Source organism: Lissotriton helveticus, chromosome 9 (genome assembly GCF_964261635.1).
Source record: "Lissotriton helveticus chromosome 9, aLisHel1.1, whole genome shotgun sequence".
NCBI lineage: Eukaryota > Metazoa > Chordata > Amphibia > Caudata > Salamandridae > Lissotriton > Lissotriton helveticus.
Window position 1 is genome coordinate 60,987,941 of NC_136070.1, and position 24,693 is coordinate 61,012,633.

General features: G+C 45.3%; 1 protein-coding gene across 1 annotated transcript in view; it reads right to left on the minus strand.

Annotated features, from left to right (window-relative positions):
- AVEN (apoptosis and caspase activation inhibitor) overlaps nt 1-24,693 on the minus strand; it is a 959,958-nt gene that overhangs the window by 69,682 nt on the left and 865,583 nt on the right. Inside the window, exon 4 of the mRNA XM_078659451.1 lies at nt 17,732-17,827. Within this exon, the coding sequence (XP_078515577.1) occupies nt 17,732-17,827 (96 nt within the window). The remainder of the gene's footprint in view (nt 1-17,731; nt 17,828-24,693) is intronic.

The window sequence follows — 24,693 nt, forward strand, 5'->3', positions numbered from 1 at the left end:
GGAAGAAAACATTTTCTTACCCAAGGTCTCCAGCCTTTTGGATTCCCTATCTGGTGGGGTGGAAGGGAACGTGCTAGGATTTACTCTGGATGTGGAGGTTCCGGGGTAGGGTGTTGGGTGAGAAAAGAGGGGTCCCCTGGGGTAGGGCGACGGAGTGGGCAACTGCAGGACGTCGATAAGGGCTTCATTAAATGAGACAAGGCGTTCTGAAAGGGTGACACCTGGTTGAAGCACCTCTGTCAAGATATTAGTCTTAACAGCCACGGAGGACAACTGAAGATCCAGAACCTCAGCCGCCCTCTTTACCACCACAGCAAATGTGTCACCCTCTTCCATAGCCATAGTAGGAAGAGAGACCAAACCAATATCTGGGGAGGTGTCCAGTTCACTGGCATCCGACAATTCCTCCCATCAGTCCATATTCAGGCCTAGGGGATGGAATTATTCAGGTTTCAGTGGACCCTCCCAATCTTTACAAAGCCTTGAGTGCATGGGCCGACAAATGACGCACATCTTGGTGACATGGTCAAGCTCAAGGCACCAAAGACAGGCGAGATGCAGACCCGTTACTGACATTTGCGGGGGGCAGGTGCCACAGGACTTGAATCCATCGTTCTTCGTGGACTTCCTTGACACACCAGGAGAAAGTCTAAAAAAAAAAAACTTTGACTAAAAGAAAAGACAGTTGAAAGGTTCTCGCTGGATCTGCGCTGACTAGTGCAGAAAGAAAAATCACTGACGGCAGTGCACTGGGGTGGCGTCTATAGAGGCACTAAGCACATCACTTCTGGCATGAACAAACCCATGCAGAGCCGAACGATGCCACATACCAGCGCAAAGGGGCATAACTTACAAAAATATTTTTGATCCAGTCTGACGTCTGGGGATAATTTTAAAGAAAGAAATCTGCAACTAGAAGCCTCTATCAGATCATTGTCTTTTCACTGTTTCTTCTGTAAGCACAGCCACGCACAGTAAGAGGAAACCAGTATGATGACAATGCAAAGGAAGATTGAAGGCATCTTGGAAAAACAGTTAGAAGTTCAGTAAGGAGATTGTGGAAGGATGGTGGTGTGAACAGCTGGCATGTCAATGGTGGCGGTGGATACAAGGAGGGGAAGGAAAGGATGCGGTTCAGAGAGGTTGGTGTTGGAGGCTGTTGTGCTGAGAGAGTAAGGCCCACCGTCCAGTTTCGGATATGACAAAACAAAGATCAAAAAAGTATTGCTTTAGGTTGATTTCATCACCTTCGACAAAAGCCAAAGTGTAACAAAACAGCCTTTTCTGCATGGTCATTCCAAATGTATCACCTTTTTCTAGCCCACATTTTTGCTGGATTTCTGACTGTGAACTTTACCATCACTAAACAGTAGTAAAGGGCCTGTACTTCCCCTCTAACACATGTGCTGTACACCTGAACTCCCAATTCAGCCTATTTAACTTCCATACAAGTCTATTTTAAATTGTGCCTAAAGTGTGCATACTATCAAACAAGGGGGTTTAAGTGTAGATTCAAACAATTAATGACTAAACAAGGATGAACATAATTTATTAGTTAATCCAGACATCTGATTTATGTCATTTTTCTTTTCAATTAATTATCAAGTTTGTTTTGTCTCTAGACAGAACAAGACCGTCATCAACTTCACAAATCGCCATACATTTTACAACATACTTAACCACAAATCAAAAACGTTTACAGTAAAAAACATGAAAATGGACATGTGATTGTAAAATACAGAAGATTGTGCTGACAATTTCAAAGAATGAATATGTAAACAATTACCAAAAAACAATAAACAAAAAACTCAATCGTTCATACAATTCCTGTGGGGCAAACAAAGGGAACTTTGTAGGTACTACCCCAATCCCTGTTATCATATCACTATATCTTCTTTTAATCAGGGAGGAACTGCCATATAACTGGCAGTTGCCATTGACATTGAATGTCTTGGATGTATAAATGCCTACGCGTTTCGAGTCCCACTGTCTGATTCACAGGACTCTCGTCAGGGCATGATGAATCGTGTTCTTCGGAATTGTTTTAGGAAAAGAGAGATGGAAAGAGTTTTTTAGAAAAAGAGATCCTCGATCCATTAGATTTTAAGATGAATTGCATCGGACCAGTACAGCATACCTTTTTAGGTCTCGCTGGCGTTGCAGCGCGAAGTGCTGCCGCCAACGAGACTTATAGCCGCCTTGCTAGGCCCCAAGGGAGTCAGAGCTGTGCACGAGCCGCTACAGACCTGGGCACGAGCCGACTCAGGTCTGTGAACGCCAACGTGCACGCTCACGGCGTCACGCTCCCGCCCTCCGGCGTCTCTTCCGAGGCGCGCTCCAGTCCGACGGGCTCCACTGCAGGCTCCAGAGCGACGTCAGGTAGGCTGTAATTCATCCTTGTTTTCTTACCCGTGAAAGCCTCGGAATAGCCTCTATCTGATACTAAATAATAAAGGGGCCCAGACAGGTGCCTAAAGATCACACCCAGTGGTTGTCAGTTGAATAACTATTAGGATTTTCGTCCCAAGGAAACCGCGTTCACATGGTACCTTTTGAGTATTTCTTATTTAGGAAGGAGTATGTCTGTTAGTTAAATAATTTATTGTAAGGCATACCATCTAATCATCACCATACAACTTGCGATGAAAATGTGACTTTGGTAGGGTAATATATTGTAAAACTACTGCTAAATATTTTTACACTCAAAGAATGCAGCGGAAGGAGACAGTCAAGACCGTCAACGCGATTAACAGTCTAAAACAAAGAGGTGGGGGATGACACAGCATTTAGCCGACAAATGCCTAGCACAATGAAAACGTGACTAGCGTTTCTTTTACGATGGCGCACTATTCGACTGTGATCTGATGCCAGATCATTTAGGGCGCATATTATTCATTGACCCGGTCTGTCACACTTTGTTCAGAAGTAATATCTAGCTGTGAGGCACAGCTTAAAAGCTTGGTTTGCAATTTATAAACTGTGCAAGCTTCTAAATGGTGTTTACATTCATCACCCAATGTATTTTAGCTGTTATAAGAGCTCACGCCACGGCCTCGAAGTACTTTACAAAATTAGTTTCATGGAACCACAATCAGGCCCGTTGCCAAGCGCACAGCAGGCTGTAGAATAACATAGAGAGGGGGCACAATCGCTACGGAAATGCATGAGGCTACTTTTCCTAATCGGCCAGGCCATGGCTATGCTGAATCGGTGCCCCATCCGATCGTTTTCAGCATGTCTTCTCGCATTCTTAAAAGGGCAGGCAGGTCTGCATGCAGACAAGCCAGTCCTGTTCCAAATGGAGCAGTCTGATGCGAACACACCCTGCGTGCCTTGTCCAGTCCAATACATAACAAGCAACTCCAGTTTCTTTTCTGTCTCCCTGAATGTGTGCCTGTGAGGTGCAGCTTGTTTTTCCAGGCTCACCAGTAACCTGCCCTAACATGGATATACCCCCCCCTCCAGAAGACAGGAAAGAACACAAAAAAGTGTAACGGAAATATCTGAGCACTGGCTTCTCTAGGGGCAGCACACAGATGGGCCATCTCCATTTGTGCCGGCTCCCTCATTGTGCCACACAACCACATCAGTTGAATGCAGCCCCCTGACGGGCAGCGATGCAGAACAAGCATTGACATAGCCAATAGGTCTCGCCGTTGGGACCTTATAATAATTTAGCCATGCAGTACATTACCCTGGGTGCTTAAGTGATGGCGTCGCACTAAATATATGTTTGCTTGCGTACCCTGGAGTGCAACTGTTGAGTGCTATAAAAAGCACAACAAATACAAATAGACAACCCCAAAATAAACCGGAAATATATACACATCCCTAATCAGAACGAGGCACAAACTCTACGTGGCCACAATAGAAAAGTTTGCGATGGAGGGTAGTCGATAATGAGCCGCCGCGCAGTGATAAAAGACATTGGTATTAACAATGCCAATAGCTTAAACTTAACTTTTAGCTATTGGCATTTTAAATTACAATGCCTTTTCTTTATGTTTTACAAAAGAAAAAAATGTCATTTACAATCTCAATAGCTTAAAATAATGTCAGTGCGAGACCTATTGCATTGTAAATGCTTGTTTTTGTTACCAGGGATGCGCTGGCCTTTAGAATGTCGTCAAAGCTGTGGGAGTCACTCTGCAATGGAGTAAAATTTCAGTCAGTGAGAATTGTTCCCAGTGTGGGGAATGTAATGCTCGTGCGGGGCGGGCGGGACAGCGTTTCTGTTACCTTAAGCTGTGTTGTTCGGACGGCGTGTGTGTAGTCGTCTTGATGTGCTTTAGTTGCCAGATTGGTTTACATCTCTGAAAGAATTCGGGGCAACACGTAAGTATTTTTTTTTCAAAACCAAGAGGGGCAGTAAAAGCCCGTTTCGCGAGAGGAAACTTACTTATGAAGAAAGCGTCAAAGGGGCGGAATTGAATACCGCTGTTGCTTCAGGGCGATTAAATCCTATAAAAGGTAAAGAAGGGGAAGAGTCACTAAAACGGTCCTGTCTTGGTGAAAGAAAACCGCAAGTACTGCTTCGGGATCTTACCGTGAAGGTGCGCGACTCTCGGGGTATGTCAGTTTGACTACCGCGGGTTCCTGCAAGCAGTGAGACCCGTGAGGGCGTAATCCTGTTCACAGTTCAATTCGCGCCCACGTGTTAGGAGTCTAGTCACTCAGACCATTTTGCACACTGTGATACGTTACAGTGCATTATGGAGATTGTAGTGATGCGTCTGTGTCCGTGGGGTGAGCGGATGTGTGAATGTTTGTGGAACGTGTGACTCTCATGTCCTATTGGCTTCACTCAAACAGTTGAGTCCTTTGTTGACGCTGTCAAATTTCATGATGAGGTACGCCTCTTTGCGCAATAAAGCAGCCTCAACGTTAGCCTGATGTTTAGGATCAACCCAGGACAAAACTGTCCATTTAAAATCATTTTCGCCATGGCTGTGATTCAGAAAATGTTCAACCATCGGCGCAGATGAAACTTTTTTCTTTATTCTAGAACGGTGTTGGCTGATCCTTACATTGATGGATTGGCAAGTCTTTCCGATGTATACTCCATTGCATGAACATACCACAGCATAGACCACATTCTTGGTCTTACAATTTGTGAACACGTCATGTTTCCATTTGACCCCGTTATGGTCAAAAACATTACCTTCAAGTGTCGTTGAGCATGACACACAATTGCCACATTTGTGATGCCCACATATAGGTTTTAGGCTCCACTATGCTATCAGGTCGCTCTTCTGTTTGGGAATGTAACTATCCGCTCTGATTAGCTGTTGACCTATGCTTGTATTTTTTCGCATGGCGAAAATTGGTTTTTGTAGGGGATGTTCTAATGTTTCCAATAAATGCCAATTTTTTAGGATGATGCATTTAAATTGATTTGTGTGCTGACCAAAGGTCGTTACACAAACCAATTTAACTAGCTCGCCCTTATTTTTAACCTGGAGAAGATTTTCCCTCGGGGTAAACCTGGCCCGTTTTTTTGAATGTTTCAATAGCTTTTTTGGATAGCCGCGTTTCGCCATCTCATTGCAAAACGATGTTGCATGTGACTCAAAATCTGTCACATTTGTACAGTTGCGTCTTATTCTCAATAGTTGGCCATAAGGCAGGTTCTCTTTCAAGTACTGTGGTTTTGTTTTTTAAAAATACTTACGTGTTGCCCCGAATTCTTTCAGAGATGTAAACCAATCTGGCAACTAAAGCACATCAAGACAACTGCTCACACACCGTCCGTACAACACAGCTTAAGGTAACAGAAACACTGTCCCGCCCGCCCCGCACGAGCATTACATTCCCACACTGGGAACAATTGTCACTGACTGAAATTTTACTCCATTGCAGAGTGACTCCCACAGCTTTGACGATATTCTTAAGGCCAGCGCATCCCTGGTAACAAAAAAAAGGTATGCTGTACTGGTCCGATGCAATTCATCTTAAAATCTAATGGATCGAGGATCTCTTTTTCTAAAAAACTCTTTCCATCTCTCTTTCCCTAAAACAGTTCAGAAGAACACGATTCATCATGCCCTGACGAGAGTCCTGTGAATCAGACAGTGGGACTCGAAACGCGTAGGCATTTATACATCCAAGACATTCAATGTCAATGGCAACTGCCAGTTATATGGCAGTTCCTCCCTGATTAAAAGAAGAGATAGTGATATGATAACAGGGATTGGGGTAGTACCTACAAAGTTCCCTTTGTTTGCCCCACAGGAATTGTATGAACAATTGAGTTTTTTGTTTATTGTTTTTTGGTAATTGTTTACATATTCATTCTTTGAAATTGTCAGCACAATCTTCTGTATTTTACAATCACATGCCCATTTTCATGTTTTTTACTGTAAACGTTTTTGATTTGTGGTTAAGTATGTTGTAAACTGTATGGCGATTTGTGAAGTTGATGACGGTCTTGTTCTGTCTAGAGACAAAACAAACTTGATAATTAATTGAAAAGAAAAATGACATAAATCAGATGTCTGGATTAACTAATACATTATGTTTATCCTTGTTTAGTCATTAATTGTTTGAATCTACACCAGAGGCTTAGGTAAACCCCCTTGTTTGATAGTATTGAGTGGCCCGACCTACCCTCTTTCCCATTGGGCCAAACCCACCCTTTTCCTTAATTAAAGTGTGCATACAGCATAGAAAGTTAAAAGCCATATGTGGTCTGCAGTGTGTATTTACACCACCAAAGATATGACAAAATACAAGTTTGCCAGGGGTACCACTGTGCTCAAGCTGGGCTGCAGCTAAAATGAATCACAGTAAATACATGGCATATAAAACTGCCTTTGCCAAGCAGAAAAAAGTCTATTTTTATATACGCATAAGTCACCGCTAAAGTGTGGCTTCTAAACCTACAGGCAGGATGTGTGTGTGCATGTGCGCAAGTCTGCTTGTGTGCGTGTATGTATATTGTTGGAGATGGCCCTCTCTGAAGGATCACCCTAAACTTTTTGCCTTCCTCCTCCTCTTTTTCTGACCTTTTTTTTGGCTTTAGGTCTCTGAGCACTGCTAACCAGTGCTAAATAGCATGTGCTCGCTCCCTAAAACATGGTAACATTGGCTCATACCCAATTGGCATATTTAATTTACTTATGAGGCCCTAGTGAAGTGCACTACATGTGCCTAGGGCTTGTAAATGAAATGCTACTAGTGGGCCTGCAGCACAGATTGTGCAACCCACATAAATATCTCCATAACCATGTCTCAGGCCTGCCATTGCAGGACCTATGTGTGCAGTTTGCTGCTGTTCCAACTTGGCAGTTAAAAGTACTTGCCAAGCATTAAACTTCCCTTTTATTACACACAAGTCACCCTCTGGTAGCTTGGCACAGAGCAGGCAGGGTTAACTTAAAAGACAATGTGTAAAGTGTTTGTGCTATAACTAACGCAACAACACAGTAAATACACCACGAAATGACTCCACACTAGGTTAGAAAAATATATGATCATATTCTGAACAAAACAAGACCAAAATGACAAAAACTCCAATGTGTAGACGTTGAGATATTTCATTTTGAAACAAGAAATACAGAAAAACGCTTAGAAGCAAGTACCACTTAAAGGTTACTGTAGGTCACACTGGACCGGGGCAAAGTCAAAATTCAGGCCAACCGCGATGGAGTGTTGGCCCGCTACAGGACCCACACAGGCCCCTGTTGTTTGCAACCAGGAAAGTACCTTTCCTGGTTGCAAACAACAAGATGCGTCGATCTTCTCCATGCCGCAAGGACAATCCATCTGTTCCAATGAAGTCGGGACGAAGCGCTGAGTCGAGCCTTTCATTCTGGACCTCGGATCGGTGCTGCATCAAAGTTGAACCTTGTAGTCAGATCCTGCATAGTCGCCAATCACTGACTGGTGTGATTTTAAACGGTACATCCAGAAGGTTTCTCAGCAGTCCAGTAATTCTTCCTTTAAGACATGTTGCACAGGGAAAATCTTCAAATCTGATAGTTAATGATCCACAAAGTTAAAATGTTTGGCTACAGGCTGGTCAAGTTTCTTATTATTTATTGCTGATTTGTGGTTCCTGAATCGTGTACAGAGGCCATTAGCTTTTTGGCCTACATACTGTTTGTAACAGCTTTGGCACTGAATCACATAAATAATGCATGTTAAGCAGCATGCAAGATGCTGTCGTATTCCATAGGTCCTTCTCGTACCAGAACTAGTTACTGATGATGTCTGTAAAACTATTCACAAGTGACGCATCTTTTAGAGTCACAGCATTTGTTACAGCTGGCTTGAGTTCAGCTGTCACAATAAGAGATAGTAAATTGGATGCTCTGCGGTAAGCAACGACTGGCAGTTTTGGAAAAACCTTTTGCAATTTTTCACAATTGGACAGTAAGGGAATTGTTTTTTGCATTATATTTCTGTAATTGCAAGCTGATGGATGATTGTCAACAACAAATGTAGTTCGGTCACTTTTGTTTCTGCTGTTTGTATTGCAAATAAGTGCTTCCCTGGGTAACTGCAAAGACTTGTTGCTGTATGATATGCAGAGGATAGCATCGCCTTTTAAATAAAGTTGCAATCTCCTGTAGATGTTCTTTACAGGTGTTCTCATTGCTGCAGATGCGTCTTATTCTGAGTGCTTGGCTATAGATGATGCTCAGTTTAGTGTGGTGTGGGTGAAATGAAGTCCAGCATAGATACAAATGAGCATCTGTAGGGTACAGATCAGTTTTATTTTTCTGTTCATGAATGATGAGTAGCACATCCAGAAAAGGAAGATGGTGCTAATGTTTAGTATGGCTGCTGGTGAATTTGATAGGATGGATATTGTTGATATAGGCTGTATATTTTTCCAATTTTCGACTTCCTGCATTCCATATTATATATATGTCATCAATGTATTGTAGCCATACCAATGGTTTGATGTTAGAAGTAGCGGGTATATAGTTGTCTAGTTTGCCAAAGAAGATATGTGCATAGGGTGAAGCCATCTGAGTGCCCATTGCAGTCCCTTGTATCTGCAGATAGTGTTCACCATTGAAGGTAAAATTGTTGGATTTAAGGATAACTCTTGCAAAGATTGTAAGCATGTTTGTTGATGGCTTTTTCACAGTTCTTTTATTATGAGCTTCAGATAATGCCTCAAGCCCATCCTCATGTGGTATACTGGTGTATAATGATGTAACATCAAACGTAGCTAAAAGAGTGTCATCATCTAATGCGGTTTGGTTTAACTTTCCAATAATCTGAAGGAAGTGACTGGCAGCCTTAACAATGGTCAAAGTTCCTGTACAATGGGCTGGAGGTGCAGGTCGACAAATAACAATAATCTCTTGTGAACCGTCATATTTTACACACACACATGCATATGCGCACACACACTATTAGTGTACTCTCACATTGAAATATTCTACTTTGGAGCCGAACTAGCAAGGATAGGCTATCTAGGAGTGGGCAAAATCAGTTGGCAGAACAAAGGGCAACTTCAGCACTACCTCTTCAGACTTGGAGACTCCAGAAAGGGATTCTTATATTCATCCACACTACCCACCCAGACTTTAGGCTGCTATCACAGTACACGGGAAAACCACTTTCGAGACCATGTCATGTAATGGAGTGGCGAAGAAGCTAAAGACAGGCCTGCCTGGGGCAGCTGGTTCCTGGCATGCAGAAACAGGGATCCTGTTTTTTTTTTGTACAGTAAGGCAAGGGGGAAGTGCTGGAGGATGTACTGCAAGAAAATAGTTAGGATCTGGTGGTAGATTTTCTCGATTCACTGGTGATTGTACAGAATAAATCAAACATCTCAATCGCCATCTCCTTAGAACATTCCGGTACCTGGGAAGACTTCACCTGAGGAAGAAGACTCTGCAGGAAGAAGAGCCCTGTCTCCAGCTGGAAGAGGACTCACACACGGACTCCTGAATCCAGCTGACACCCACGGATTCTAATTGCTAAGTGAATGAATGACTAAATAAAATGGCTTTTATATAGCGCATGGCTACCCGGGAGCATCCCTCCGCTGACACAGTAACTAGAAGCACAACACCTTAGGGGGAAGAGCAAGGTTTTTAGCTGTTTTCGGAAGGTGAGATGGTTGGGCTCCCTACAAAGGTCCAGTGGAAGAGTGTTCCAAAGTCTGGCGGCAGTGTTTGAAAACAGCCGCCACTTCTGGCCTTCTTAATCCTGGGAACAACTAATAGGTGGTGCTCATAAGAGCAAAGTTTTCTATTCACCCTGTAGGGGCGGATCATGGCTTTATTGATCGGAGTTCCACTCCCGTCCAGAGACTTATGGGCAAAGCAGAGGGCCTTAAAGTTAATTCTCTCTTGCACCTGGAGCCAGTGGAGGGAGCATAGCGCAGGCCTTGCAGAGCAGCGATTCAGGGTCCCTGTCAGTAGTCTTGCTGCACACTTTTGTACAACTTGCAGTTTAGCGACCACTGATTTCGGTGCCCCTAGGTAGAGGGTATTGCCATAGTCTATCCTTGACAGAATTAATGCCTGGATCAGTAGTTTTTTTGCTGGAAATGGTAAAAGGGGGAGGACTTTACGGATCATTCTAAGTAAGCCATAACATGAGGCAGCCATCTTCCTAGCCTGTACTTTGAAAGTGAGGTCTTGGTCTAGCCAGATTCCCAGACATTTTATATCTGATTTTGAGACTGGCACTGAGCCCATACTAGACGGCCACATTGTGCTTGCTAAGTTTTAACTTAGAGGGTTGCCGAGAATCAAAAGCTCAGTTTTTTCGCCATTAGGTTTTAGGTGAGACAGACTTATCCACTTGGTAACTTCCTCAAGGCACCCCGATATTCTTCCGTGCTTAAATTCTAATCCCAAGAGGTACCTAGGGGTCTATTGTTTGCCTTTCATTTCGGAACTAAATGATTTGCATTTCGTACCATTGCTACGAAAAGTTCAGGACTTATTTAAACCATGGAATTCTCTCCCTTTAACCATTCACGGTAGGGTCGCTTTGATCAAAATGTCGGTGCTTCCACTGTTCAATGTACTTTTTTCAGCAATTCCCTGTGTCTTAGTGAACTCCTTTTTTCACGAAATTAGAGTCAATGTTTACATCGTTCCTGTGGGACAAGTTCCCCGAATTGCACTGAGCACTTTATATGAGAAATTGGAAGATGGTGGCTTAGCCCTCCCCAATTTGAGGGAATACTATTTTGCATATTTTGCACATTACATGTCTAGATTTAAGCAGGGTTCACAGTCGTTTTTTTTAAATTAACTTCTTTATGAATTTAATATGCAAAGAAAATCAAATCCGCTGCCCATTATCAATATTTAGATCTCCTAAATTATTAAGATATAAGTGTTTACATTGTTTTTTTCATAAACATCAGGCATTTTTAGATGGTATTCCATTCCAGTTATTAATGTCACAATCCCAATAGCTGATCTTTTTGTCTCAGCAGGTATTAGCGATTCGTTTTTAATTACACAAAATTGGACCAAGACTGGTTTTCATAAACTCTCCGATTTTTCCGGAATGATAGATGGATGAAGGTTAGCGAAATGTCTCAAGTAATCCCGAGCAATTTCCTCCTCCTTGGGTCATATAATATGATCAGTAAATTCTTTAGCAAACTTGATCTGCTTCAGATTAGTGGCCAGAAACAGTCTACGACTTGCTGGAAGATAGGGTAGTGAAAAAGCCGGGGGATTGGAAAAAATGTTTAGCCGCAAATAAAGGGGTTGATCTGGAGGCCAAGGCCATAACAAAATGGGGTAAATATGAGAACTTGGAAATTACAGCAAATATGTGGTCTACAATTAATCATTTAAATGTTAGTTCAGTCAGAGGGGCTAACTGGAGAAGGATGTTATTTTTCAGCAAGTGGCTATTGTATAGAACCCCTTGCTTTGTAGCCAAGGTTTATCCCAATCAATCAGGGCAGTGCTTCCGGTGCCATATTCACCTTGTGCCAACTGGACTAATATAATATTACAGTGCCCCTTGATCCAGAAGTTCTGGAATGATATTTTTTATTATCTGGCAGCCCAACTTTCGCTCTACATGCTTACCCATAACAATAAGTCAACGGTCAAAGGAAAATAGTTAGTAGAGCAAGATTTATCACTCTACCATCATGGTCACCTTAAAATTTGGAGAGAGGACCCACTAGTGGATTCTTTATCAGATTTGGGTAGCTGAACTACACTATCCTTGACTGTTTCTAGATTATGGACTCAGTCCAGGGCTTCGAATGACATCCCATTACAGTTTATGTATCCCAAACCATGACACACAACTCTCTTAGCATGTCTACAAACGTTTGACTCTATATTGAGTCTCCCCGTCCATGTAACACTTCTTAGCATGTATGTTTATAGCTGCTCGGCTATAGAGTAGCCAGGAAAATAAATCCTCAAGTGTTTGAACTAGCTGTTCCACTGCAGTGTTTGGGGTTTCCCAGTGAAGGCAGCCCTATTTTCAGTGACCCAAGTGGACACAATTTGCAGGAATCACCCCGACAGTTACTCAAGTGTTGAGGTTACTTGTTACTGGCAGCGCTTACTAGTTTTGGGGGGCTCAGTTTGGCAGCAGGAAAGGGAGAGACTTACCACTACTGTGTAAAGGCTAGTAGTACCATATTACTGCCATCCTTATGTCCACACCCCTATGTATTTATTTAAGGGTTATATATGGCACTAGCAAGACATGAGGGTATCAGAGCACTTTACATCAGTAAATGTTTACATTAATGTGTGAGGATACACAGATACACTCCTGTCTAGAGGGGACCGTGCTTGAAGACTGTGGTTGGGAGTCTGTCAGTAATGACAATGCTCTCTGCCTTCCCTACATCCTACCCAACTGTTTTCAGAAGATACAAAAAGTTTCTTGTACAGACAGCCTCCCTGAAAGGTCTCAGAGGGTGCCTAGAAAACAAACAGCTATGCCGGAAGGAAACTCAAAATACGCAGATACTACTATGCTGAGTTTAGGAAGAGTTACTAGTGCAGTGTGATCTTCTGGTGAGATCTTTTTCTCTTTTTCTCAACCCACAACAAAATCCCTAAGGGTGCTATAAGGGATCTGTTGCTTAAGTATCTGTGATGAGTATACTTTCTAAAAGTACACTCTAAAAAGTCCTCCTGAGGTGCCCTGTGCTACACAGCCTTATGCTGTGTTCTAAATCCTCATGTCAGCCAAGGTGACAATATATTTAACGTGCTATGGACATACTGCGTCGCTGAGGCCTCAAAACATTGAGGAGAAAGGAGCAAAGTCAACATGAATAATGAGGACCTCTTTATGGCCAACCCCTTCTGACGATTAGTTTATTTAGCATTCCATTGATAATAATGAAGAAACAAACAGTCCCAGACCTAATCCAGATCCAGTTGCATAATGCGGCCTTTTCGGTGGAGAGGGTTCCTTACTCCATCTCAGTGCTATTCATTTCTGTGAGGTATGGGAGTCTCATGGGCCCCTCACCACAATCTGAAGAGGGGCCCAATCATTTTACTTTATGACACTCCAAACTCTTACTCCAACTGTGAGAAGTTGGCCTGGTATATGATGATCACTATTCTGGTGAGCACCTTGCACCAGTCCAAACAACCCTTATGGTGATGGTTGTAAAGTCAACCTTATAGACCAGCTATCCTAGTGGTAGCATTGACAAAGCAGTCTTAGGTTAATATTTCAGAGAGCATGTGAAGCCAATTGTTTTACCAATTATAATCCCTTGAATACCAAATGAAAGGACACCACACAAGGTATATATCAAATATATATGTATTTATGACTAACACAACCCCTATGCACTCTTTAGGAGTTCAGAGTTCGAGATACAGCACAAGTTACTCAATAAGCATACTATAAGTTGCACAAATACAATTCTGCTCTAGGGGCCTCACGAACCATATACTAAAGAAGTGGTATAAGAACCACTTCAGGAAAGGTGAGTAGGCCTAGGGCCTAGTAAATCGCTGGAGCTACACTGATCAACCAAAGGATTAGAAGTAGGAGACCCACAGGATGCGTGTGCAGTGTCTAAACACACACGCGAGTTACCATTGAGAATCAATGGGAACGTAAAAGTTACAAAGTAGTTTATTTATTTATTTTGAAAGGTTTATAGAGCGCGAACAAGATCCTTGCAGATATCAGAGCGCTTTACACACAGGTAGGATAAAAACAGATAAAAAGCTAAACAAGATATAAAACAAAGTTGAGCAAAAACAAATTGATCAAATGTAAACAAGGAGGGGAGGCAACAGTGTAAAGGAGGGCAACTGTACAGTAATAAAGGAATGAAGGCTAAACAAAATATATCAAGCAAATATGAGCAAACAAATTAGGCAAATGTTAAACATGTGAGGTAGCAACGTTGTAAAGGTGGGCCAACGATCAGAAAATATGTCCAGCATAGATGTGCAAAACAAATTAAGTAGATGAAACATAGTGAAGGTTGTAGCGGAGTATGGGAGGACAACTCTGCAAAGTTTTCTGGAGGAGACAAAATGAGAACGAAGGTATATTAGACTAAATTCATGTGAATTTAGCTAAGAGTAGGGCTTTTACTTCTTTCTTGAAGGAAGCCGTGGATGGGATAAGTCTGATTTCTGGAGGAAGGGAATTCCATATCCTGGGAGCCATCCCAGAGAAGGAGCGCTTATATGTCTTCATCTTGTGGAATCTTTGGGGTTTCAGAAGAAGGTTCTTTGCGCTTCTTGTATCTCTTGTGCCACCCGAGATTGTCAGTTTCTGAGCGAGATAACTGGGCGAGTTGTGGTATATGGCCTTGTGAGTCATGCATGCTATTTTCAGGTGTATGGTAGCCAGTTTAGGGATCTGAGGTCGGGAGAGATGTGTGACCGTTTTTTTGAGCCTGTGATAAGTCTGGCTGCAGCATTGATAGAGGCTTTAAGTGGGGCGGTAGTCGAACGGGGGAGGCCACAGAGGGCAACACTTCCATAATCCACTTGGGGGATTACTAGGGCTTGGACTGCAGTTCTGAAGTCATTAGCGGGTAGGAAAGGTTTCAGCTTTCTTAATGTGTTGATTTGGAAATTAGCACTTTTCGTAGCATTGCTGATGTGGTGATGCATATTGAGATTGCAGTCGAGGGTAATGCCTAATGATTTTGCTGAGTCCACTTTCGGACACTTCCGGGTGGACTACGGGAAAACCCAGTTAAACTAGGACACTTGGATAGTTGTTACCCACGGGAGCACCGGAGTACTCGAGTTACCTCACCCAGGGAAGCTGGGTGCATAGGTGTTCTTCCGTGTCGGGTTTCGTCGATCAATCCTATGGAGAGCTGCAAGAAAGTGCTGCAGGCGACCAGGAGGAAGATGTCCAGATGGATCCAAGGGTGGATCGGAGTCGAGAAGAACCTGAAAGCAGAGGGGACAGAGTCTGGGTCACTAGCCAGTGACCAGGAAGGAACCAGGAAGGAACCAGACGATGTCGAGATGCAATCAGGTGAGGATGTGAAGCTTGTCTCTGCAGCCACGTGGACCAGGAGGCGTCGATGACGACCAGGAGCTGGGTACGGACTGTCCCACGAAGGATCTCGCTGTTGGCGGTGTCGGTATCCGGATTGGACCGAACAAGCCTTGGCAAAGGCAACCCACACAGGAAGGGAAGATCTGCATCTGTTCAGACCAGCAAGGTCTGGGGAGCTTCCCCTTTTCAGGAAAGCAGGAGCAAGCCCAGAGCAACCAGACAAGTGGTGTTGTTTCAAAAGGATGTCTTCGGGAGGGCCACTAGCCAACGGGCTAGCAACCGCGAAGACGCGTCGAGGAGAAATGCAGGCGCAGGCCCCACGCGGCACTCGTGGCGTGTGGAGGGCTGAGCTTCGGTGCACTTACTGCTCGGGGTTGGGGCTTCTCAAACCCCAATGCACAAATTCGAGGACGCCTCAGAAGCTGCACAGTTAGCAAAAAGCAGGTACTGCAGGGTGTCCGGTCTCACGTCTCTCGTGTCCGCCACGGGTCTCAGCTTTGCTGTGGATGTGGGTCGGAGTCAGAGAAGTCTGGAAGTCCAGAGGCTGCGTTGCTAAGTCTTCGGGATCCGGCTGGAGCGTCGACAAAGCAAACCGGCAAGTTAATGGCGGTGCCTGTTTGCACAGGGTGGTCACTCCTTGACTACAAGGGAGATGTCTTCAGTCTTCCAGTCGAAATGGAACGTCGAAGGTCCAAGAGTTTGTTTCAGAGTTTCTTTCCAGGATAAATCTACAATCTATAGTCTCAGCTCCTATCGTTATACCAAATTAAGGGGCTGGATTACCTGCTAGGTCCCTCCTGTGGGTGGAACCTGGGAAGGGGGTGGTTACACCCCTTTCCCTTGGTCCAGTTTCGCCCCAGAGCTGGGGCTAGAGTGCCCCAGCAACTGGTTTGAACCGGGCTATGCGTGGAGCACCTTGTGTGCCCCAGGCAGTGTCTCATTTCTTTCAACCCACCCTGCCCCAATACACGTCTGTCAGGGGAGGTGCTAGCACCTCCCAAGGCAGGAAACCTATTGTCCAGGCCTCCACTGCCGGAGTTTCGTCCAGCAGCAGGAGGTCAGACTCGTGTCTGTGGCAGTAGCATCCATTTTGTTATGCTGAGGCTCTGGTTAACTTTAACCGGGTAAAGTGGAACTTACATGTCTTCTCCCTCTAGAAGGGTGGAATGCTACCCCGCCGCCAGAACTGGCGTGGGGGGTAGTATTCCAAAGCGTATGACACCTTACATGACATTTTTTTGATAAAGCCAAACCAAAATTAGCAATAACGGCAAGGATTATAATGCACTTAAGAGTATATGGTATGGCTATATCGGAGAACAGGTATAAGGACATGGTTCCGAAAGCTGTAGACAGGCTCAGCTCATGCTAGAGCACCATCTCACATAAAACCAAGCACTTTGCCTCCAGGATTGTTAAGGCCTGCCATAGGAGTGACTTACAGGTATATATGTGTCTATATATAAGGGTAGATATAGGAATACTATATCTAAGCAAGGGGTGATTACACGACCTTGCCCAAGCTGAGTGATCAGCCTGTGGTGTCAGTTTGGATGGCTAGCCAGGGGTGGCATAATACATGCTGCAGCCCCTGGTAAGCCTTGGATGCACCTATGCCCTGGGTACCTATGGTACCCTATACAGGGGTTCACAAGGTGACCCAATATCCAATTAGATATGTACCTAAAGTACATGGAGTCCATTTTACAGAGAGAGCAGATAGCCTGGGGCCCTGGATAGGAGGATCCCAGGCCAACTAAGTCAAAAACCAGCTAAACACTAGGCAAAAAGTTGGGGTAACCATATAGTCAGATATCCACCTTCATACACCAACCTTTACCCTAATTCTAACCATAGCTCTTGTAAAAGTCCTCATCAGTTGAATAATCATGATATAAACATTTTAAAGTTATTGATTTTTTGCCAATAATATGTTGTGATCATGTTTTTCTGTCATTGTGGATTTTTCCATTTTGTTTCCTTGGTAACAAAAAACATACAAGAGCACTGCTGCATGTTTCATGCATTCACCAAGACACTGACTGAAAAGGACTCAAGTAAAAGCACTCACATATGGTCTTAACCGCGGCGGCAATTCCGCCGCGGTGCGGGCGTTCCATTAGGTGGGCGGGGCTGCGACGGCCGTTGGCTGTTCGCAGCACTGGGGAGGGGGGTGCTCCCGTCGGCCAACGGAGCACGGAAGGAGTTAAGGAGACACTTTGAATCAAAGAGCTCAGCACTTAAGCGCCTGGATATCACTGTGCATTACCTGGACGAGTTCAGCTTCCACGTTCACCCTGAGATAGAGGGGCAGCTCCTGCAAAGCCAGAACCAGGGATTGGCAGTCCACATGCAGGGCGGATATCTGAAATAAACCACAACACACAGCATGAAACAAGTTCAAGTTCATACTAAACAACAATACTAGACTTCAAATACGGATATAGTCAAAGTTATTGCTTTGTATTGTAATGAAGAAAGAGGGAACCATGACTCTGAGCTGAGCTTTAATAAAATAAACAAGCATATTTCATTCAGGTAAAGTCCAACTCGTTTCCTCTTAGCATCCAAATTATTCCTTACAAAAGTGGAGGTAGCAGGAAACTCAGGTACTAGAGATCGCCCAGGCTAGAAGGCTGTTTACTAGTTGAGCTAAGTGAATCTACACCACTTTGAATAAGTCCAGCTAATGGTTTTATTAGGTCTGCTCTTACCAAATTATAGTAAAGGCCTTTTTTATTTCAATGTTCCAACTATCAAAATTCCTCTTAGCAGGAGGATGGCAGACTGTAATAATCAAGAGACACGCCCATGAGATGGACTGTCAGTAACCTACATCACCGTGGCCTCTGGCACTACTAGTTAAATTACAAGTACAGACCTAGTTGAAAGATGTCACACTGCCAGGAGTAAGATGGGAGTTGTTACCAGGTACCAAGTGATCACCTCACATTAAGAAAGAGATTCTTCTTCACTCAAAGGAAAGGGTAATTTCACTAGTTGGATATGTTTGATTAAAAGTTATAATTGTACTCAATCTCTAGCAAAGCAATCACATTTGTACACCAATTTCTCAAAGGACAGATAATAACACGTCATAACTATGTCACCTCCAAATTGGTTCGTCCTCTGAAGTTGGAAATCACTGGTGGGGATCTCTAAATTTGGCAGTCGGTGGGCTGTCAGGGTGGGGGGCGTAATACCCTCTGCCACCCGACAGACTGTGCACCGCCTGACAAGCCCGAAATCAGGCCCATGTCGACATATCGTCCACGTCATCGCTTCTGGAAGAAGGTGAATTGTCACCCTAAAAGCGCAGCATGACCCTGCAGTGAATGTGTATGCCTCTTTTGCTCCTGCATAAATATCATGGGATAAATGTCAAACATGCAGATATTTGTTCTTCTAATTTTTCAAGGTACCAAAAGTAAACTCTTCGACCACGTAGCACTTTGTCAGTCCCATAGTAAATCTCGGCAAAAAGATGTTTTCCAAATTATGTGGGCAACAACTCACCCGACAGTACTCCAAGTGCCATGCGGCATGATGCAGGAGCATACGCATTCACTACAGGCTCACGCTGCGCTTTTAAGATTGGCAATATACTTTCTTCTAGATGGGATGACATGACGATATGCGCACGATTTAGGGTTTGGCAGGCGGTATGTTGTCAGGGTGGCGGAGGGCAGTACGTCCACCACCCTCACAGACTACCCCCTGCCACATTTACAGATCACCGGTGGCCCAGCAGTGATTTCAGAGGAAGAGATGTCATGGTGGTTCCTTTGAAGGTACCAAATGTTTTAAGTATGGCCACTGTTGGTTTTGATGGCAGTCCATCAAACCATTTGTTTGTCAAAAACAAACTACCAAAGTGGGAGTTTGGTTTTGAAAAACAACTAATCAATGGCCCCCACACCCAGAGAGTCCCCCCCCCCCAGTGTTGGAGTTAATATTTTAATTATTCTATTCAAATGGCAAGGTTTTCCCTGGAGGGAACACACAGAACAAGCATTTGCAATGCAATAGGTCTCGCATTTGCGAGAGTTTAAGCTATTGGCATTGTAAATGTCAATGCCTTTTATTTACCTGTTTTGCTAATTAACATATAAATAAAAGGTATTGTCATTTACAATGCTAATAGATCTAACTCTTTTAAATGCAAGACCTATTCAAAGAAGTGGCCGCCATTGTCCCGGGCTGCTCGGAAAGTGAAAGCAAGCATGGTGCGCTGAATGTTGCAGGAAAGCATGCCGTGCCTGCAGTAGGAGAAACTCATTAAAGAAAATAGTGCTTACAGACTAAAAAAAGACATACTGTGTAACAACCAAAGTAAAGTTGCCAGTCCTCATGGGAGGTTACAAATGAAGATAAGGCGGTACTAAGGAGGGACTAACAAGCCTATTAACGAATAAGAAGCCAGCATTTACGAAGGGCAATGACACAAGCCAATGACAAATATGAAAGGATACCACAGACGCTGCCAAGGCTCGTCCTAAAAAAGGACATCAGCCATCTGCCCTAAAAATGACAGACAGGCGCATCATGCCCTTACTTTGATGGCCAATACTCCGCCAGGCCGTCAGAGTAAGTTTAGAAAAAGTAGCTTTCTTTAAATAGGGGATGTCCAATGTAGTTCTAGGAAGGGCTGGATCAATGCTAGTTTTTCAGGATACACACAAAATAAATTTACATAAAATGGATCTAAATGAAAATCAGTTAGACGGTCAGTGGTTATTTTGAAAACCAGACATGAATCTATCAGTTCTTGACCTATGTTGGATCAGCCTGATTTTAGCATTGCTTTGTCTACTGCGGTTGTTCCAATCCCAATGTTCTTGCAACTTTTGGAGTGTTTCTCTGGACAGCTGAAATCAAATCAAATAAATCAAATGAAATCAGGTGTTTGTTAAGCGCCACTACTCACCCGTAAAGGTCTCAAGGCGCTGGGGATGTGTGTGTGGGGGGGGGTCACAGGTTCCAGTCCATCAAGAAGGGGGTCTGTCGAAGAGCCAGGTTTGAGGTTTCTTATGAAGATGGGGAGCAATGTTATCTGTCTGAGGTGGAGCGGAAGGTCATTCCAGGCACTGACCGCCTGGAAGGAGAAGGAGCGGCCTCCCGAGCTGGTCTTACTGGTGCGGGGGACCACGGCGTAGGAGCTGGGCTGATCGTAGGGTCCTAATGGGTTGCCTGGAATTCGAGTCGGCTGTTCAGGTATGCTGGTCCGCTGTCTTGGAGGGTCTTGTGAGCGTGGGTTAGCATCTTGAAGGTGACTCTAGCTTCGATGGGGAGCCAGGTGAGTGTGCGCAGGTGCTGGGAGATGTGGCAGTGTCTTGGCAGGTTGAGGACCAGTCTTGCGGCAGCATTTTGGATGTTCTGTAGCTTGCAGGTGAGGTTTTTGTTTATTCCGGCATAGAGTGCGTTGCCGTAGTCGAGCCTGCTGGTGACCAGGGCGTGAGTGACGGTCTTTCTGTGTTCGAGTGGGATCCATTTGAAGGTCTTACGTGGGAGGCGCAGGGTGTGAAAGCAGGAGGACGAGACGGAGTTGATGTGGTGGTCCATTTTGAGCTCTGAGTCCAGGATGATTCCCAGGTTGCGTGCGTGGTCCGTGGGGGTGGGTGGGCTTCAGAGGGCGGGGGGCCACCAGGTGTCGTTCCAGGGGTCTGGGTTTGGGCCCATGATGAGTACTTCGGTTTTGTTTGTGTTTAGTTGTAGGCAGCTGTTTTTCATCCATTTGGCAACGGCTTCCATGCCTTCTCTAAAGTTGTGTCTGGCGGTGTTGGGTTCGTTGGATAGGGAGAGGATGAGTTGGGTGTCGGCTGCATATGACACAATGTTGAGTTCGTAGATTCTGACGATGGGGGCAAGGGAAGCCATGTAAACGTTGAAGTGCTTAGGGCTGTGGGAGGACCCCTGGGGGACTCTGCAGGTGGTAGGTGTAGGCTCTGAGAGGAAAGGGGGGGGAGTCTGACCCACTGCGTTCTGCTGGAGAGGAAGGCGCGGATACAGTCGAGGGCCTTGTCTTGGATCCCTGCGTCGTGGAGTCTGCATATTAGGGTGCGGTGAGAGACTGTGTCGAACGCCGCTGAGAGGTCGATGAGGGCTGCTGTTTCTCCTTTGCCTAGTAAGGTACGGATGTCGTCTGTTGCGGCAAAGAGGGCGGTTTTCGTACTGTGTTTTTTTCTGAAGCCGGATTGGGAGCAGTTGATGATGTTGTGCACTTCGATGAATGTGGCATGTTGGCTGTTGATGGCTTTCTCGATGACTTTCACTGAGAACGGGAGCAGGGAGATGGGTCTGCAGTTTTTTAGGTGGGTGGGGCCCGCCGAGGGTTTCTTCAGGAGGGGGTTTATCTCAGCATGTTTCCAGTCATCAGGGAAAGAGGCGGTTGCCAGGGAGCGGTTGATGGTGTGGCAGAGCATGGGTGCGATGGTGTAAGCGGCTCTGTTGAAGAAGTGGTGGGGACAGGGGTCCGTGGGGGCCCTGGAGTGGATTGACTTAATCGTTTTCAGTGTGTCTTCGGTGGAGAGGGCTGTCCTGGTGTCGATCGCTGGCTTCAGGTGTCGGGGGTGGTTGGTGAGGGTTCAGTGTAATGGTTGTCTTCGTCAAAGTTGTTGTAGATGCTCTTGATTTTGTGGTGGAAAAAGGTGCTGAGTTTGTCGCAGAGATCTTGTGAGGGAGGGATGTCGGTGGATTCGCTGGTGGGCTGGGCGAACTCCTTGATGATGTTGAAGAGTTCTTTGCTGTTGTGAGCATGAATGGAGATTCTGTCTTCAATCGCTTTTTTCCTTGTTTTTCTGATGAGTCGGTGGTGGGCGTTGGAGGCGACTCTGAAGTTGTTGTGGGCTTCTGTGGATTTGGTGTTCCTCCAGGCCTTTTCGAGGCGGCGGCAAGTGTGTCTGGACTCTCGAAGTTTGGTGGTGAACCCTCTAGCTTTCTTGGTGTGGGTGTTGTTGTTTTTCTTGAGGGGGCTATGGTGTCGACGCTGTCGGAGATCCATCTGTGCAGGGTTCGGGCTGTGGTGTTGATGAAAAAGGGTTCAGGCAAATCAGGTTGTTCTACCCCTTTTCTAGGAATGCCCGGCGTTAGCCGCTTCTCACCCAACTCACGATTACCAAACAAAGAGGCAGGCACTGGAGACTGGAAAACGGGAAACAGGAGTTTATTTCCGACGGAGCAGAACACGTCAAATCAGACAACAGGGTATCTTCTCGAGGTGCTCTAACAAGTTTCTCTACGGCTCCGTCTTTTATACACAGGTTTATGATGTACAAACATTCCTAATTGTAATAAAGACACTTTGAAGTACGAAAAGGCATGCTTGGAATCCCAGCTTCAGGCCTATTCCCATACCGGTCGCTCTGATGTTGTTTCCCCTCCCAAATGTAACATGTGATTGCAATCTGCAGCCGGACGTCCCAACAGGACACGAGGGCAGGAGGGGGGTGGTAAGATCTACGGTTGGGCAGGCGATAAGATCACGTTTGTTCTGCGGGGCCGGAACATCCACGAGACCTAGTTTTATGATATGGGACTGGGTCGAGAGGCCAGGTGTAGCGGGGGGGGGGGGTGTCATCAGAAGAGAGGAAGGGTGTTCCTGGGAGGAAGGCAGGGGTGTCGGTCGGATCTAGGGGTGTGAAGGCCTTAATTAACCACCGCTCCTCTGATGTGAGGCGAGGTTCTACTGTAGGGAGCAATAAACTGCATCTGTTGGACTAGGTGATGGCCTGGGATCAGGCCGGGCAATCAGGCAGGGAGGAAGAGGTTACCAAAAGGGCCTGTTCTATGGGTAGGATGAGAGAGCGAGGGGGGGGGCAGGGGATCAGCACGGAGTGGTGCGTTCATGGCCCGAACAGGAGAGACCGGGGGCTGTCGGGGCGCGGGGGGGGGAGAGAGAGAAAGAGAGATGTAGGCTATTGGCAGTGGGCAGAGAGGTCATGGTACACAAAATGGCTACTATCTATGTTCGTGATGGGGCCTAAAAAGGGGGCAAGATGGCGGGGCCACTGCGCCGTGACTTTCGCTTTAACTTCAACAGTGGTGAGGGTGAACACAAATGAACGCCGCTTATGTACATATACATTGTCATTTTCCACAGTCGCCGCTTTTTAACATAAGTTAAGTCATTTGTGGGTTTATCATAGCTGACGGGGTGTACATATAGTCGTGTGTTTGTCAATGGAATAGCATTCGTCAATACTGGTGGATTTGCATATAACCGTGTGCAGTTGATGCGACATACAAGGTGGAATACATATAAATTTACATTTGTCGTATTTTAAAAGTGGCCGATTAAACATTTTACAGGCAAAAAGTGGTTGAGGGAGGAATTTAGTCCAATGCAAGCAATTTAGTCAAGGGGGTGTAGAAAGTTCCGTAGCGAGCCATCACTGGTAAGCTCTGGTAGTTCGTTTTCTTTCGTTGGCGCTGTTGAGTGCCGGCGGTGGAGCTATAGGTCCAGCTCGGGTCCTTCTTTACACGTCGCAGGGTGTGATCTGTCCTTTGTCGTTAGATCACAGTCCTGTTTCCTAACTAATCTCTTTTAAGGGTGCCTCATGCTGGGCACCTGCATTTCTTTCTCGGAGTCAAAATCCACGTGGAAAGGATAGAAGGGGGTTCTGTTGGATAATGGACGGAGGAGAGGGCGGAGTGGGACCGGATCTTTGAGACGGACCAAGGGAGCAAAAGGGTGATGCGCAGGCAGGTCCATCAATCGGGCTCAAAGGGGCGGGGACTTCTGGCACGCGTGGGTCAACAAGTAGGGGGCTTCAAGGCAGCCCTCCATTCCTTCGTTTTCTGTGCTTGAGAGTGGTGCATCGTCCCGCTGCTCTGCGGCTCCATCTTAGGTCGAGGTCACACGCGTCTCGTGATCAGTGGCCAGGCTGTGCGTCACGTCCAGCCCCTCTCCTCCGGTGACTGTGTATCCTTGAATGAGTACAAAACAGGTTTTAGAAAACTGGCAAGAGAAGGCATTTATACATTTCAATTCCGTCCCAGTTTCTAGGTAGTTGGGGGTACGTTTTATCGGCCACGGTCAGGAGTTATCGCTGTGGAGCAGGTATATAGGCATGCCTACTGAGTATGTACCAAGTCTATTTGGCGTTCATTCATGACGTATGTGGCTTTCTGACCCTAGCCCTGGCGGTCTTCTATCGACATGAGAGAGGGGAATAGTGGCTAAACATTCTTTTCTCGGGGGGGGGGCAACAGTTAATCGGGGTCCTCCGTTAT